The 13,792-nt window shown below is 47.9% G+C and overlaps 1 protein-coding gene across 1 annotated transcript in view; it reads left to right on the forward strand.

The window, feature by feature from the left end:
- The window catches only part of CCDC12 (coiled-coil domain containing 12), a 51,225-nt gene that overhangs the window by 31,455 nt on the left and 5,978 nt on the right, over nucleotides 1-13,792 (forward strand). The window contains exon 2 of the mRNA XM_080934197.1: nucleotides 416-483. Within this exon, the coding sequence (XP_080790323.1) occupies nucleotides 416-483 (68 nt within the window). The remainder of the gene's footprint in view (nucleotides 1-415; nucleotides 484-13,792) is intronic.

The following is a 13,792-nucleotide window of genomic DNA, read 5'->3' on the forward strand; positions in this document are numbered from 1 at the left end:
ATTCCCTAGAACCCAACACATGGTTCCACCCAGATTCATGAAGGTGGCTGGTAGCCATCCAGCCCTGACCAGCTCCATTCTTGCTGTCTAAGATCTAGGTCTTCCTGCTTGCTTTGTACCTGGGACTGGGCTGGGATCATGGAGCGGTGTGTTGTTTTTGTTGCTGTGGCCATTGTTCAATTTAATTTTGAGACAAGCTCTCACTGTGTAGACCCAAGTGGTCTAGAACTCACAGAGATGTGCCTGCCTCTGCCCCCCGAGTTGGGGAGGGTTGTGGAGTTTGAAGGAAGAGCCAGGCTCCTGCATGGCTCCCTTCAGATACCTGGCCCTGATTGTCTTGTCTTCCTTGGCTTCCCAGGTAACCCGAACTACAGGATGGTTTATCTGAGCAGAGGTTTTCTTTCTTCCTTTATAGGACAGGGAAGATGGGGAGCCACAGACCAAGCAGCTCAAGGAAGAGGAAGAAGAAGTTGGGAAGCACAGGTAGAGCCGGGGGGAGGGGCGCTCTTGCTGTGACACACTGACCTGCTTTCCCCACTGACACCTTCCCAGCACCGCTCAGGGCTGGACACTGCCCACGTGGCTGCCATGTTCAGACCTGAAAAGATCAACCCTTTCACAGTTAGGACTGTCCCTATAGTCCTTCCGTGCTTACTGTCTAGCTCAGGGGCTCTCAGCCTTCTAGTGCCGCAACCCTTTAATGCAGCTCCTCACGTTGTGGTGACCCCAACCATGAATTATCTACGTTGCCATTTCACAACTGTGATTCTGCTGCTGTTACAAATCGTAGTGTAATATCTGTGTTTCCCCATGGTCTTAGGCGACCTCCGTGACCACCGTGACCTCCGCAGAGGTTGAGACCTGCAGGTTGGGAACCACTGGTCTAGCTGTTAGTTTGGGTCATAGTCTAGCTATGTATCACATCTTTCAGTCTTGCCATACACCTTCTGTGTGTTCTACATCCCTGCAAAAGTAGGTTCTGCTTCACCTGTGTGCAAAATTCTGATCATCTGTTCACACTTACCTTCTCAGACTGCACTCATTCATTCATTCATTCATTCCTCACCTATTGGACAGCTTCCCTCGTGCACAGGTACTGCTGCTTGGAGTCTAGACTTTGTATAGAAAGTAGAATGGCCCAGCCCACAGGCAGAGCTCCCAATAGGAGCTGGGCTGTCATACCTGAGCCCTACTGCCACAGCCCTTAGCTATTCTTCTTTTTTTTAATGTATATGCATCCACCGTCACTGTCTTCATACACACCAGAGGGCATCAGATCCCATTACAGATGGTTGTGAGCCAGCATGTGGTTGTTGGGAATTGAACTCAGGACCTCTGGAAGAGCAGTCAGTGCACTTAACCACTGAGCCATCCCTCATTCTTAGTCAGCCAGCCCCAGCCTCCCTCATTCTTAGTCACTATGTAGAAGGCAGAGCATTTCCTTCTGGCTTGCTCATGGGTTCTCAGTTCATAGCTGGAGCCTTGAGTCTCATTTCTAGGCTGTCTCTGATACACTAGATGGTCTCTTCTCACCCTTTTTCTTGCTGAGAAAGAAGGATCACTTGTTAGCAATAGATGGATCAATAAGAGACTTGGCCTTTGGACTGTCACATGGCCGAACCTCAGAGATGGTGCTGCAGCAAAGAGAAAGTTCAGGATTGAGACTCTGTCTTAGAAATGATATATATATGCTTGTTTCCCAGTCCTTACCAACTTCACACATATCTGCTGTGTGCTGGGCAGGACACTGCTGCAAACACCTGGGAGACAGCGGTCGGCGGTGGCATTCCCTAAAGGGACACAGGCTGTATGTTTACAAGAGGAGGCGTAATAAGCTACAAGGAAGAGACAGTACAAATGCATAGGGAGCAGCGACTGCGGTTAACGCTGGTGAAGAGGCAAAGAGACTGGCTTTCCTGGTCTGGTTTTATTTTGAAACAAAGACCAAAGGAACAGGGCAAATGCATCTCACTGAACAGTAAAAAGTGGCTTTTTCTTGACTCAAGTTGGATGAGGATATAAGTTATGACCTTCTTCCTATCGTAATTGAGAAAGAAGGAGGAGTATGCTTAGTTCAGGCTCCTGTCAGTAAAAGATCCACCCTGTGAGGCCATGCCAAGGTTCTGCTCACTCACTAGGTTTGAAGAGGTAGTGTGTGACAAGGCACTGGCCCCAGATCTTTCTGTCAGAGCAGCTGAGGCCCTTCTGATGTGAATACCTTCAGAGCACAGGGCCAGGAAGGCCAAGACTGAGTCTTGGCAACAGTTAACACGAGGCCAGACCCTTGGGCTGGACCCTACACAGTGGCGTTCATGGACTGAGCTCTTCAGGAAGAGCAGGGCGGTTGAAGCAGAGGGCAGGTGTTCCGTGCAGAAAGGGCTCCAGCAAGATCCCTGTGCATTCCAGCAGATCCAGACAGACCCTGAGGCCCAGGTCCCCTTGGGGAGGATGGCCCACAGCTCCACTGCAGGGCTGGCCTCTGAGGCTAGTCACTAGTAAGCACATTGACTTCTTGGGCTTCTTGGAGGTGAAAACAGTTTGCTTTAGTCCAGTGAGCCAGAGGGGAAGCCTGGGAGACAGCAGCACTTGGGTGAGGGACCTGCAGAGAACAGCACCGGGTTAGGTCATTTTCAGCTGAGGGCAATAGGACAAGACCTCTTGGAGAACATCATGCCTTGAGTTGGGCATGGAATTCAGAGGCAGAGTGTGGGTAGTGGGGCCCAGAGGCCTGAACCTGCAGTGGGAAAGGGTGGGTAGGCTGGGAAGACAGACAGCACCTCAGCTTCGAGGATTTCTACTCATGAGCCCCCAGCCCCAGTTTTACACAGTGTCAATGGGTTCTATCCTGGGAATGATACTGAGGGACTTGAATCGGTATCTGGGTTCTCAGGTAGATGGGACAAGGCTAAGCTGTTTCTGGAGCCTCCTGACCCAGACTCTCACGGGAGGAAAAGGCACCTCTTTCTCTCCTTTCCTTCCCCACTTCTCCTTTACCCAGACATGGAGACTCCTCCCTACCCATTGCATCACACGGCCACCCAGCTCTGAACTCTCTCCAGCAGATGACCCCAGGGACCTGCTGTCTGTGAGCATCTGTGTGATGGTAGAGAGCAAGATCCACCTGCCCCAGTGTCCCTACAGGTCACTTGGCACTGCTTGCAGAGGCCTGATTACCTTGTTACTTCACAGACGCTTGGCTGATGGCCATTTCAATTGATTTGTATAGTTAGAGCATCATACATTTAAAAAAAAAAAAAAAAAAAAAAAAAAAAAAAAAACCAGCAATAGGCCCTGAAAGATAGACTGGACTTGAGGTTTGAGAGTCACCTCCAGATTAAAGGTCAGATTATTAGTTCTTTGCCCCTAGGGTAAGTCATGTCACCTCATTGAGCTTTTGTATCTTCAGCTGATTGGTTAATCAGAAATGAAAGAACACTTGCTTCCCCCCATGGGAACTTACAATATTTCCAGCAGTGCTGGGCTCTGAGCAGCAGGAAGACACTCGTAGGCCCTCCCTCCTGAGGTGGTTACTTACAGACAGAGCTAGAGCTTGAACCTGCCTAACTAGCTCTTAGAGAACATGCATGCTAACTTTACAACTAGGACAGTAGCTAGGGAAACAGCAAGGTGGGTGCATGGGAGTAGAAATGAGCGCTGTGACTAAGAGAGGGAGGAGCAGGAGCCGGTTCAGAGCGGTGCTCACTTGCAGAGTAGATAGTGCTGGAAGGAAGCCGAGTGGCCTCATTTCACAGATTGAGCTGTCCAACCAGAAACATTGCACGACCAGGGCATGCAGCTGAGGAGCAATGGGGCCAGCACCCTAGGGTCCTGCCCCTGCTTCCCCAGCCAAGCTGGTTCTCATGGCTTGCCCAGGGTGGCCATCTAGTCATGCATAAGACTTTTTCTAGAATTACTTCAGCTGTTCTAATCCTTTCTTTCCCAATAAACTTTACAGTCATGCTGGATATAGTGGCTCACCCGATATCCTAGCACTAACAAGGCTGAGGCAGGAGGATTGTTGTGAGTTTAAGAACACCCTAAGCTACAGTTTGAGACTCTCCAAACTCTCCTTTGCCCTTATTCCCTCTAACAAGCAGCTTGCTGATGTCTACTGAAGAGAAAGAAAACCTGGTTCCTAGATCCAACAGAACTCAGTGTGTATTCCCCAGAGTGAGTCCCATATCATGAAAGACACTAGGCCAGCGGCCTGCCTTCTCTGGGAATGGAAAGGTTGTTCTTTAGCTCCATGTTTGTGTGAACTTCTTGAAGACAGATCTTCATTCCTGCTAAGACCTAACCCCCTGCCAGGTGACAAAACCCTTTAGTCTAGCTTTTCTCTTCTACTGATTGGGTCCCAGGGTCCTTGTACAGGTTAAACATGTGCTGCCCCATTTTCTTGGTCACCACAAGGCACTCCCACCTCTTAGCTTCAGGTATCCCTGTCACCAGCCAGTGGGATGGCTCTGGCTCCCTTCTCTCACCAAAGCTACAGCTTGGGAGCGTAACATGCCGACTCACAGTTCTCAGGAGCAGGCTGGGGATCGGGAAGAACAAATCAAGAAAGACCAGTTCTTGTGACCTGCAGCAGGCAAGTCCCTACTGTGTAGGAGCTGTGAGTCTGACTGCCCTTGTGACCTGCAGCGGGTATGTCCCTACTATGTAGAAGAGAGTGGGCACATTGCACATTGCTGGGGCCTTCCCTTTCTGTGGGAAAAATCTTATGTGTCATGCTCTTCGGCTCTTTCAAAGCCCTTTTCTAAAATCTCTGGCCACTCTGGCCTGGGTGTGGTGTATAGGTGGGGAAGCCACAGTCAGGCAGGTGAGCTCACTCGACTAAAATCTCCCCACTGACAGGGAGGAGAGCTGACTCTGGGCCCCTCCCTGCATCCCATCTGATGGATAGGGTGGGACAGTGAGCTCATGAAGCCTTCTGTGTCACCAATGAGAAACTGAAGCTGTCCCTGCCCTGCGCCTGCTCCCTAGGCCTGACGAAGTCCTGACCCACCCTCTTCAGCCTTTGTTGCTACTCCACAGGGAACAGAATCCTGGCTTCTGTCCCACATCCTCTTAGCTCAGGTCAAGGGTGGGCTAAAGGATGAAGCAGCCCTGTGAGAATCAGTCAGGCATTTGCAGCCAGGGTAGCCTGGTGGGATGAACACTTTGTCCTGCAGTGTTCTGTGGAATTATGGTTGGGCCCAGGGTGAGGAGCATTGTACTTTACGGGCCTCTCCCTGTATCCCTGTTACCTGAACTTTTTCTGGAAAGACCTGAACAAACCAAATAGGGCACCAGTGACAGCAAAGAGCAGGTCCATCCAAGCCCAGCCCGGGAGCCAGCCAGTGTGCTGGACTGACTTATGTAAGAATGTGGGAGAGCGCTCTCTAAGCTTGCAGCCGGCTTGGAAAAGAGTTACGGCTAAACGTTATCCAGATTTGATTTTCTTTTGCAAGCAGGCCGGTGTTTCTATCGGAAGACTTTGAAAAATGTGATGGCAAATGTGCGATCTGTGATTCCTACATGCGTCCCGCACCCTGGTTCGCATATGTGATGAGTGTAACTGTGGGTCTTACCAGGGCCAGGAGAAGGATAGAGACGGTTGCCCAAAGATCGTCAATTTGGGGAGCTCTAAGACAGACCTGTTCTATGAACGAAGAGGTGATGGGTAGGTAGCTCCTTCCTCCCCAATCAAGCTGCTACAGCTTCCAGAAAAGACACCTACTACCACCAGCAGAAAGGGAATGGAGCTCAGACTGTCACCAGAGCAGCCTGCTAGTGCTAGTGTCCTGGCCCCGTCACCCCTTTCCCTCCCTGTGTTGCTGAGGTGGAAGCGAGTTCCCATACAGCACTCTCGCAGACTGGAGGAGGCGGCACCCATTTGGTCCAGAGTTTCCTTTTACTTGGAAAAGAAGGCTCTGCTCTCCACATTGATCCTTTCTCCTCCAAATCTTCACAACAGGTCTGTGTGCGGCTTTAGCACAACAAAACTGTCATGTCAGAAGTGTGGTCTTGCAGCAGCTATGATGGGGTTGTCCTGTGACCCTCAGTGTGACCAGGTGCCATCAGAACAGTAATGTGACTTGACACTTCCCAGATGGTGTTGGGCTCCTGTTAGGTTTTCCTTCTTATAAATTGAAAGTTGCTGTTATTCTAATAAAGTTGAGTATTTTCTGGGAGAAAAAAAAAAGAATGTGGGAGGGATTACTTACAGGAGCCCAGGTGACCCCAAAATAGTCACATCACTGACTAGGCCCACCCCAGCATGGACAGGGGCTCAGGAGGTAGTGTTTAGAATCTCAGGTAAGAGAATGGACCCTTCGGCACTCGTTTTATGAGGGACCATCAGCAGTCCCCATTAGAAGGGTCATCACAACTGCTCTGACTAAGATAGTAATGGCAGATAGCAGAGCACATATCCACCCTGGGCTTCAGGTAGGTGCCCTTCGTGTGGTTCATATCTGTGAGCCCTCTGGGGAGCGGCTCAGCTGATGGAAACCTTATTTCTCTTCTTAAATGTACATGTAAACACGTACACACACACACACACACACACACACGCTGTTTTGGTTTTTTTGTTTTTGTTTTTGTTTATTTGAGATAGAGTCTCACTGTGTAACCCTGGCTGGTCCTTGCTATGTAATTCCACAGCAAGGTGACTTCAGACTCTAAGATCCCTGTTGTGTGAGATTACAGGTGTGTGTCACCACATCTGGATTTAAATTTAAATTGCTGTTTAAGTATATATACAGCAGTTTAGTAAGTCTGTGGATAAAAAGGGCTGAGGATGCAACCCAGCAAGCCTTACACAGTCATGCCGTAGGCTTGGCACCAGCACAGAGCTAATTAACGGGGCTGTTGTTTTATAAATGGTTTTATGTAGCATATCTTGAGTTTGGATAGATAGAAATAGTTCTCTGTGACTCATTAATACTTCTAAGTACTGATTTATTTGTTGACCCTTGATTTTGACATATCTTCTATTTCAGAGGGGGAGGGAGGGAGGGAGGGAGAGAGAGAGAGAGAGAGAGAGAGAGAGAGAGAGTGGGTGTGTGTGTGTCTTGAATGGAGCCCTGCACTGTTCTACTAGGTAAGCAATCTTTCACTGAACTACATCTACATCTCCAGTTTTTAATTTTTTTTAGGATTATTTTATGTGTATGACCTTTTTACTTCATGTATGTATAGTTATACTACATACATGTATGTATATGTGCATTAATGTTGTATCCAAGGTCAGAAGAGGGCATCAGATTTTCACTTGTGAGCCATTTTTATGTAGATGCTGAGAACCAAACTAGGGTCTATTGCTAGAGCAGCTCATGCTCTTAGCCCTGACCCATCTCTCCTGGCCTCTTTGGCATTCTTTAAATACCTGTTAACTGTGTTTCAGGTGGGATGGGTAGAGAATTAGCTAGTCCATGAGAGAATGAGGGTGGAGTCCTGTACCACAGATGTGATGGCAGTACTCACTGGGCAGAGTTTGATGGAACCAGTGGCTAGTCTGGAATGGCTGCTAGCTGTTGATAACTGCCCTTGGGTGCGGTGGTACACATCTGTGATCCTAGCACTCAGGAGGCTAAGGCTGAAGATTGGGAGATTTCAAGACCTGCAGTTTGGGGACACCCAACCTCCTTGAAATATGGGAGGCAGCTGTAAGACTGTCTCCTCTGCCTTGGAGTGACACCACTGAGCTGTTGTAAAGTTTCCTCAGCTGTCAAGCAGCCACTTAATGTCCTGAAGGAAAGTGTTGAGCACCAGTGACAGAAGCATTCCATGATCGTCTGTCTGCAGTGTCCATGTTCCATGCTCACCTTGAACATCACCGACTCTGATATTTTGGGACAGGCACTGTGATCATTCTGAGCTGTGATCATTCCCCTGAAGGGCACTTTTAGCCCAGGGTTGGGTCTGGGTGGAGTCTGCCTCCCAACTCTTACTTCCTTCCACTTAGCACTGGTACTGTTGCCCACAGCAATCTCCCTAGGGTGGGATTGTGGGCCCAGGGTTTGAATATGTTCATGGGTCTTGAGAGAAGCCATGGTCATTCTCTAGAGCACAAAGAGCCTTGCCTCTCCCTTCATTTTTGTATTATTTATTTGCATAAAGATGTGTGTGATGGGGCCTTAGAGCTCTGGTGTCTCTGTACTTTGGACATTAAAAATGAGAGCCTTGGGCTGGAGAGATGGCTCAGCTGGTAAGAGCACTCACTCACTGCTTGCTCTTCCAGAGGACCTGGGTTCTGTTCCCAGACTAAGGTTGGGTGACTCACAGCCATCAGTAACTTCTGCTCTGCGTTATCCAGCACCTCTTCTAGCTCCTAGCTCCTGAAGACAGCCTCACATGTATAGCATACATTTACATGTGCACACAACTTTTTAAAAAAATATTTTTTTTAATGAAAGCCTTCTGTGGTCACAGTGGCTATTCTCTCTGGGCATTGCTGACGTCTAGAATCCTGCAGACTCACCCTAGCTTTTAACTTACCTGGAGTCTTTTACTGTGCAGAGATATAGCCTGTCTCTTACCAGCCTCTGAGTGGAACTGGATGATCAGAGGGGACCAAGGTGGCCAGCTGAGGCAAGCTGTGACTTTTAAGCTTGCTATGGGGATTGGCTGACCCTGTCTTGCTATCTCCTCAAAGGTTCATGGCAGTGGGATGATCGTGAAGAATCCTTGGGATCTGCAGGGAGAGAAAATGGGCTAATGTCCAAGTTGTAGGCAGAAAGCATAAGGTAGACAAAGAGAAAGACTCCTCCATGAGTGAGTTACGTCCTGGGTGCTTGTTTGCCAAGAGTAAGATGGAACCGGATGGAACCAGATAGGTAATCTCAGGTTCCTTTCACTTCTGAGTTTATATCCACAGAGGACATTGACTTTCTCCAGTCACTACTGTGGCACAGAAGATAGGAGTGTGTGATGTCCCCTGAATCTCCAGGCTAGCCCACACCTAGAACCCCTGCAGCTGGCCTGGAGGTAGATCTCGCTGTGGTCACCAAGCCTGCTGCAGCACCCATTCAGGTCTAGATATGGGATGAGGGGGAGATAAGGGAAATAGATACAAATGTGCCCGTTCTAGAAACAGACTCAACAGGATGTCAGCCTGGACATTGCCCTGTGGCTTGGCCTTAAAGACTCATAGATGGTGCTTAAGTAGCTGTTGTGACCCAGCCACATTCCTACCCTCTGTTGCTGGGGACACAGTAGCTTCTTAGCTTTCTTCCTGTTGTCTTCTTGTCATTGAGAGCCTTAGACACCCACAGACTACTGTAATTTCTTCCCCAAGTACCTCATGAATGTCTTTCCTCAACTGGAGACAGCATAGGCCGAGTGCTGAGCTGGTAGGGCAGAGCCTAAAGCACATGCATAGTGTGCTGTTGCCTCTGAAAGGCAGGGGAACACATGTACGGCAAATAGGAACTCAAGAGGAGATGGTCAGTGTCACCCTGTGGGGTAAAGACATTAGGGGAGGGAGCTGTAAGGATCTAGGCAGTGTTGTTAAGGGAGCAGGCTGCAGGGCCTGAACCACATGAAAAAAAATTAGACTTAGGGAAAGAACTAGAGGCCCTGGACCAGAAAGAGGGGAGACACTGGGGGGTGGCCTTGTGTCTGCCTCCTGCAGAGAAATATCAAGGCGTAACTCAGACACTGGCAGTCAAAGCTGAGGGGCCTTATGGGAAGTTCAGTGCTTGTGACCAAAGGTCACTGTCCTAGAGATCTTGGGCTCACTGGTCCCATTCCATACACTTGAGGCCTGTTCTCTGATCTCTCTGGCTCCAGGAGCTCAGGGCTGCTGTGGGCCTTCCCTGCCACAGCTGTCCCGCCTCTGTCTCAACCGCCTCTTCCTCCCCATTTCTGCTGGTCCATTACTGGTTGTAGATGGTGACCAGATATTGATTAGACATTTTGGAAATTACAGAAAACCAAGGAAAGTGTTATAAACAATACCACTTGATGTCAGCACTGCCAACGTTGTGTTTCTGTGTGTTTCCCATCCCTCATCAACCTTCTTTGCAGATGTTATTTTAGAGGCTGTGTAATGACCTACATCATAACCGTATTGACTATACATTTACTGATGTGGGAGATTTATGTGTTTCAGCATTTGAACGGTATTAAAGGGACAGGAAATACCATCCGCTGCTCCTGACTTTTAAGCTGGCAGTCTACCGTGAGGCCTGACTTCTTAGCTCTTCCCAGCCTTCCCTCCCTCGGGTTATTTCTACCACCAGTGACCAGCACACCACCATCTCTTACTTTGCTCTTCATTCTAAAAAGGCCATTAAGAGTGTCTTCATTGTTCCTTTGACCATGTGACATTCTTTTGGTACAGTGTGAGGAGCTGAGGACGCCCTGGGTGACATGGGCACCGCATGTCAAGGACCAAAGCCTCAGACACTCGGGGGTGGCAAAGCTTCCCTCTAGTCCAGATGGACATGTGAATGCAGACATCTGTGTACAGACAACTGCAGCTTCCGCCCCAGGCTCGTTCTCCCCCTGTGCAAACTCCAGCCTTTGTCAGCCTCACACCCAGTTTGGAGCAGAAAAGGCTGCAGCAACCAGTAAGATAAGTCCGGCTTCTGGCTGGCCCAGTTTCCAAAGCTCACTAGTAACTGATAGCAGGTTGGTGGAGACCAGACAAACTGGAATGGCACACTGGTAGAAAGGAAAGAGGCCCTTTGGCTGAGCCTCAGCTACTGGGACAGTGACCCTATGGGGCAACACAAAGACCAGTTTCTGTTTGGCCCATTAACCAGCTATGAGGGCTCTGCCTGTGTGTGCAGAGTGGCTTGTTGCTGGCTACATACAAGGCTTTGTCCTTTGTGCTGTAGGTCTTCTTTGTTTGTCCTGACTGGCAGAGCTCTCAGGGCCAATGAGCTTCTGGAGCAGGAACATGGAAATGAGAAACATCTCATCTGGAAGACTCTGCTGTAGTCAGTTCAGACAACTTCAGCCTTTCACACCCCAAACCTCAGGAGAGATGGATGACCTTGGCTTCCATGTGGATAGTGATCGTAGCATAGTCCTGCCCATGTCTGAACAGCATTAAAACTGAGATTTGGGTCTGGGCCATACTGTTGGAAGTCCAGGGCTCTAGACCCCTCTTCCTCAACAGCTCCCCTATGCTAAGGGGCCCGGGTGCAGAACAGAACCAGCATTTGGCTCCCAAGACCTCAAGAAAAACGGCTACCTGCTGTGTGAGTACAGGTAGCATCAACATTTCCTGGCCCACTAAGAGGGCAGAGGGTATGGCTAGCCTTACTGTTCTGGCTGACGCTGTTAGTCCTACCATACCCAGTCTGCAGAGGGAAGGCTGCTCAGCTGTGGCAATGGCCCAGGAGACATGCATGCTGGGTGAGGGAGGCCAGGAGACATGCTGGGTGAGGGAGGCCAGGAGGCATGCTGGGTGAGGGAGCCCAGGAGGCATGCTGGGTGAGGGAGGCCAGGAGACATGCTGGGCTGTTCCTGAGAACCTGGCACCTCACCTGTTGTCCTGGATCTCTTAAGACACCATTCCATTTCCTCTTTCTGTTACCTTGTTAATATGGTCTCTTTCCCCTCTCTTTTATTTTAATGTTTTTCATAGGAAAAACAGTACAGTCTCTTTTTTTTTAAGATTTATTTATTTATTATACATAAGTACACTGTAGAAGAGGGCGTCAGATCCCATTACAAATGGTTGTGAGCCACCATGTGGTTGCTGGGAATTTAATTCAGGACCTGTGGAAGAGCAGTAAGTGCTCTTAACCATTGAGCCATCTCTCCAGCCTGACAGAATACATTCTTAACAAATGCCCTAAAAAGTAGTTTGTTGAAAAACAGTAGTAGCCAGCTTTTAATCCTAGCACTGGGGAAGCAGAGGCAGGTGGATCTCTGTGAGTTCAAGGCCAGCCTGGTCTACAGAACAAGTTCTAGAACTGGCAGAGCTACACAAAGAAACCCTGTCTTAAAAAACCAAACCAAACAAGTAGGAGCAGTAGTTCTACATGTCCTGCTATAGACCCAGGACATGCAGGGAGCAGGTACCATTTGTCACTCTTTATGCCCTTTGTTCTATCTTATTGTGTTATATTTTCACTTGTTTGTCTGAGATAAGAGCTCATTTTGTAGCCCAGGCTAGCCTTGAGCCCTTACTCCAGCCTCTACTGCCTAAATCCTAGCGTTAAGGGTGAGCAGGACCACATCTACTTTATATTTTATTTTTGTTTTGTTTTACTTTGCAGGGGTGGGGGTGTCTTGTTTGGTTTAGTTTAAGAAAGGGGTCTTACTGAATAGCTGAGACTGTCTAGAACTCAGTGTGCCTACCTCAGCCTTCACCTAAGCCTGCACCTTACTCCACGGCCTTGGCTGTCAGTTTCTGCTTCTTCAGTGAAGACTGGATGTCTTTAATTTGCTTCTCTTTGTTACTGTTTAGTTATTTGGCAGTGGTTTGCCTACATATACTCTTCTTTGAAGTTCATGGTTTTTCTTGTTTATGGCAGCACTTCAGGCATCCCAGCCTGGCTTCAAACCCATTATGTAACCCACCTTGAACTTCCATTCCACCTGGCTCTACCTTCTGAACCCCAGGATTACTACAAAGATGCACCACCATGCTTGGTTCGTGCATATTAGGGATTAAACCCAGTGCTCCCTCCTCGGAGCTACAACCCCAGCCTGGAATCCAATAGTCTTCTTTAATCTATTTGTGGTTTGACAATTCTTTCCTGTATATGTAGGCATCACTTAAGTGCCGTGCCCAAGGAGGTCAGAAAAGCGTCATATTCCTTTGAACTGGAGTTACGGATGGTTGTGAGCTACCACGTCTGTACTGCAAACTGAACTTGGGTTTCTACCAGAGCAGCATCCCCTTAGCCTCTGAGCCAACTCTCCATCGTGTTTCATTAAGTTCTGTGTGGTTCTGTGTGAACATTCAGTCGTTGCTGGGCATGGTGGTGCATGCCTGTATTCCCACCACCACTTGAGAAGCAGAGGCAGGAAGATATCCAATAGAAAGCCAGCACAGTGCACATAACAAAACTGAATTCAAAGCTCAGTCATTATCTCTTTAAAATGTATTTCCTGCGTATGGTTTATAAGTATGTAAATCTTATCATTTTTCATAGGTATCCTGGGTATAGTGGTGAATGCCTGTTAACCTAGCACTTGGGGGTAGATGCTGGGGGCTCAGGACTTCACCATGGGATACATGAGACCCATTCTAAAAGGAAGAAAACAAGACTGTGAAGAAGGCTTGGTGGCTAAAGATGATTGCTGTCAAGCCTGATGACGTGAGTTCAGTCCTGAGTTCAATACCCATGTTGAAGAAGAGAACTCACTCCTACAAGCTCATTCTGACCTCTGTGATCCATGTGTGTACATCCATGCACATGATAGATAGATAGATAATAGATAGATAGATAGATAGATGATAGATAGATAGATAGATGATAGATAGATAGATAGATAGATAGATAGATAGATAGATAGATGATAGATAGATAGATGATAGATAGATAGATGATAGATAGATAGATAGATAGATAGATAGGCAGATAGATAGATGATAGATAGATAGATAGATAGATGATAGATAGATAGATAGATGATAGATAGATAGATAGATAGATAGATGATAGATAGATAGATAGATGATAGATAGATAGATAGATAGATAGATAGATAGATGATAGATAGATAGATAGATAGATAGATAGATGATAGATAGATAGATAGATGATAGATAGATAGATAGATAGATAGATAGATAGATAGATAGATTGATAGATAGATTGATAGATAGATAGATAGATGATAG

The sequence above is a fragment of the Micromys minutus genome (genome assembly GCF_963924665.1).
Source record: "Micromys minutus genome assembly, chromosome: 21".
Taxonomy (NCBI): domain Eukaryota; kingdom Metazoa; phylum Chordata; class Mammalia; order Rodentia; family Muridae; genus Micromys; species Micromys minutus.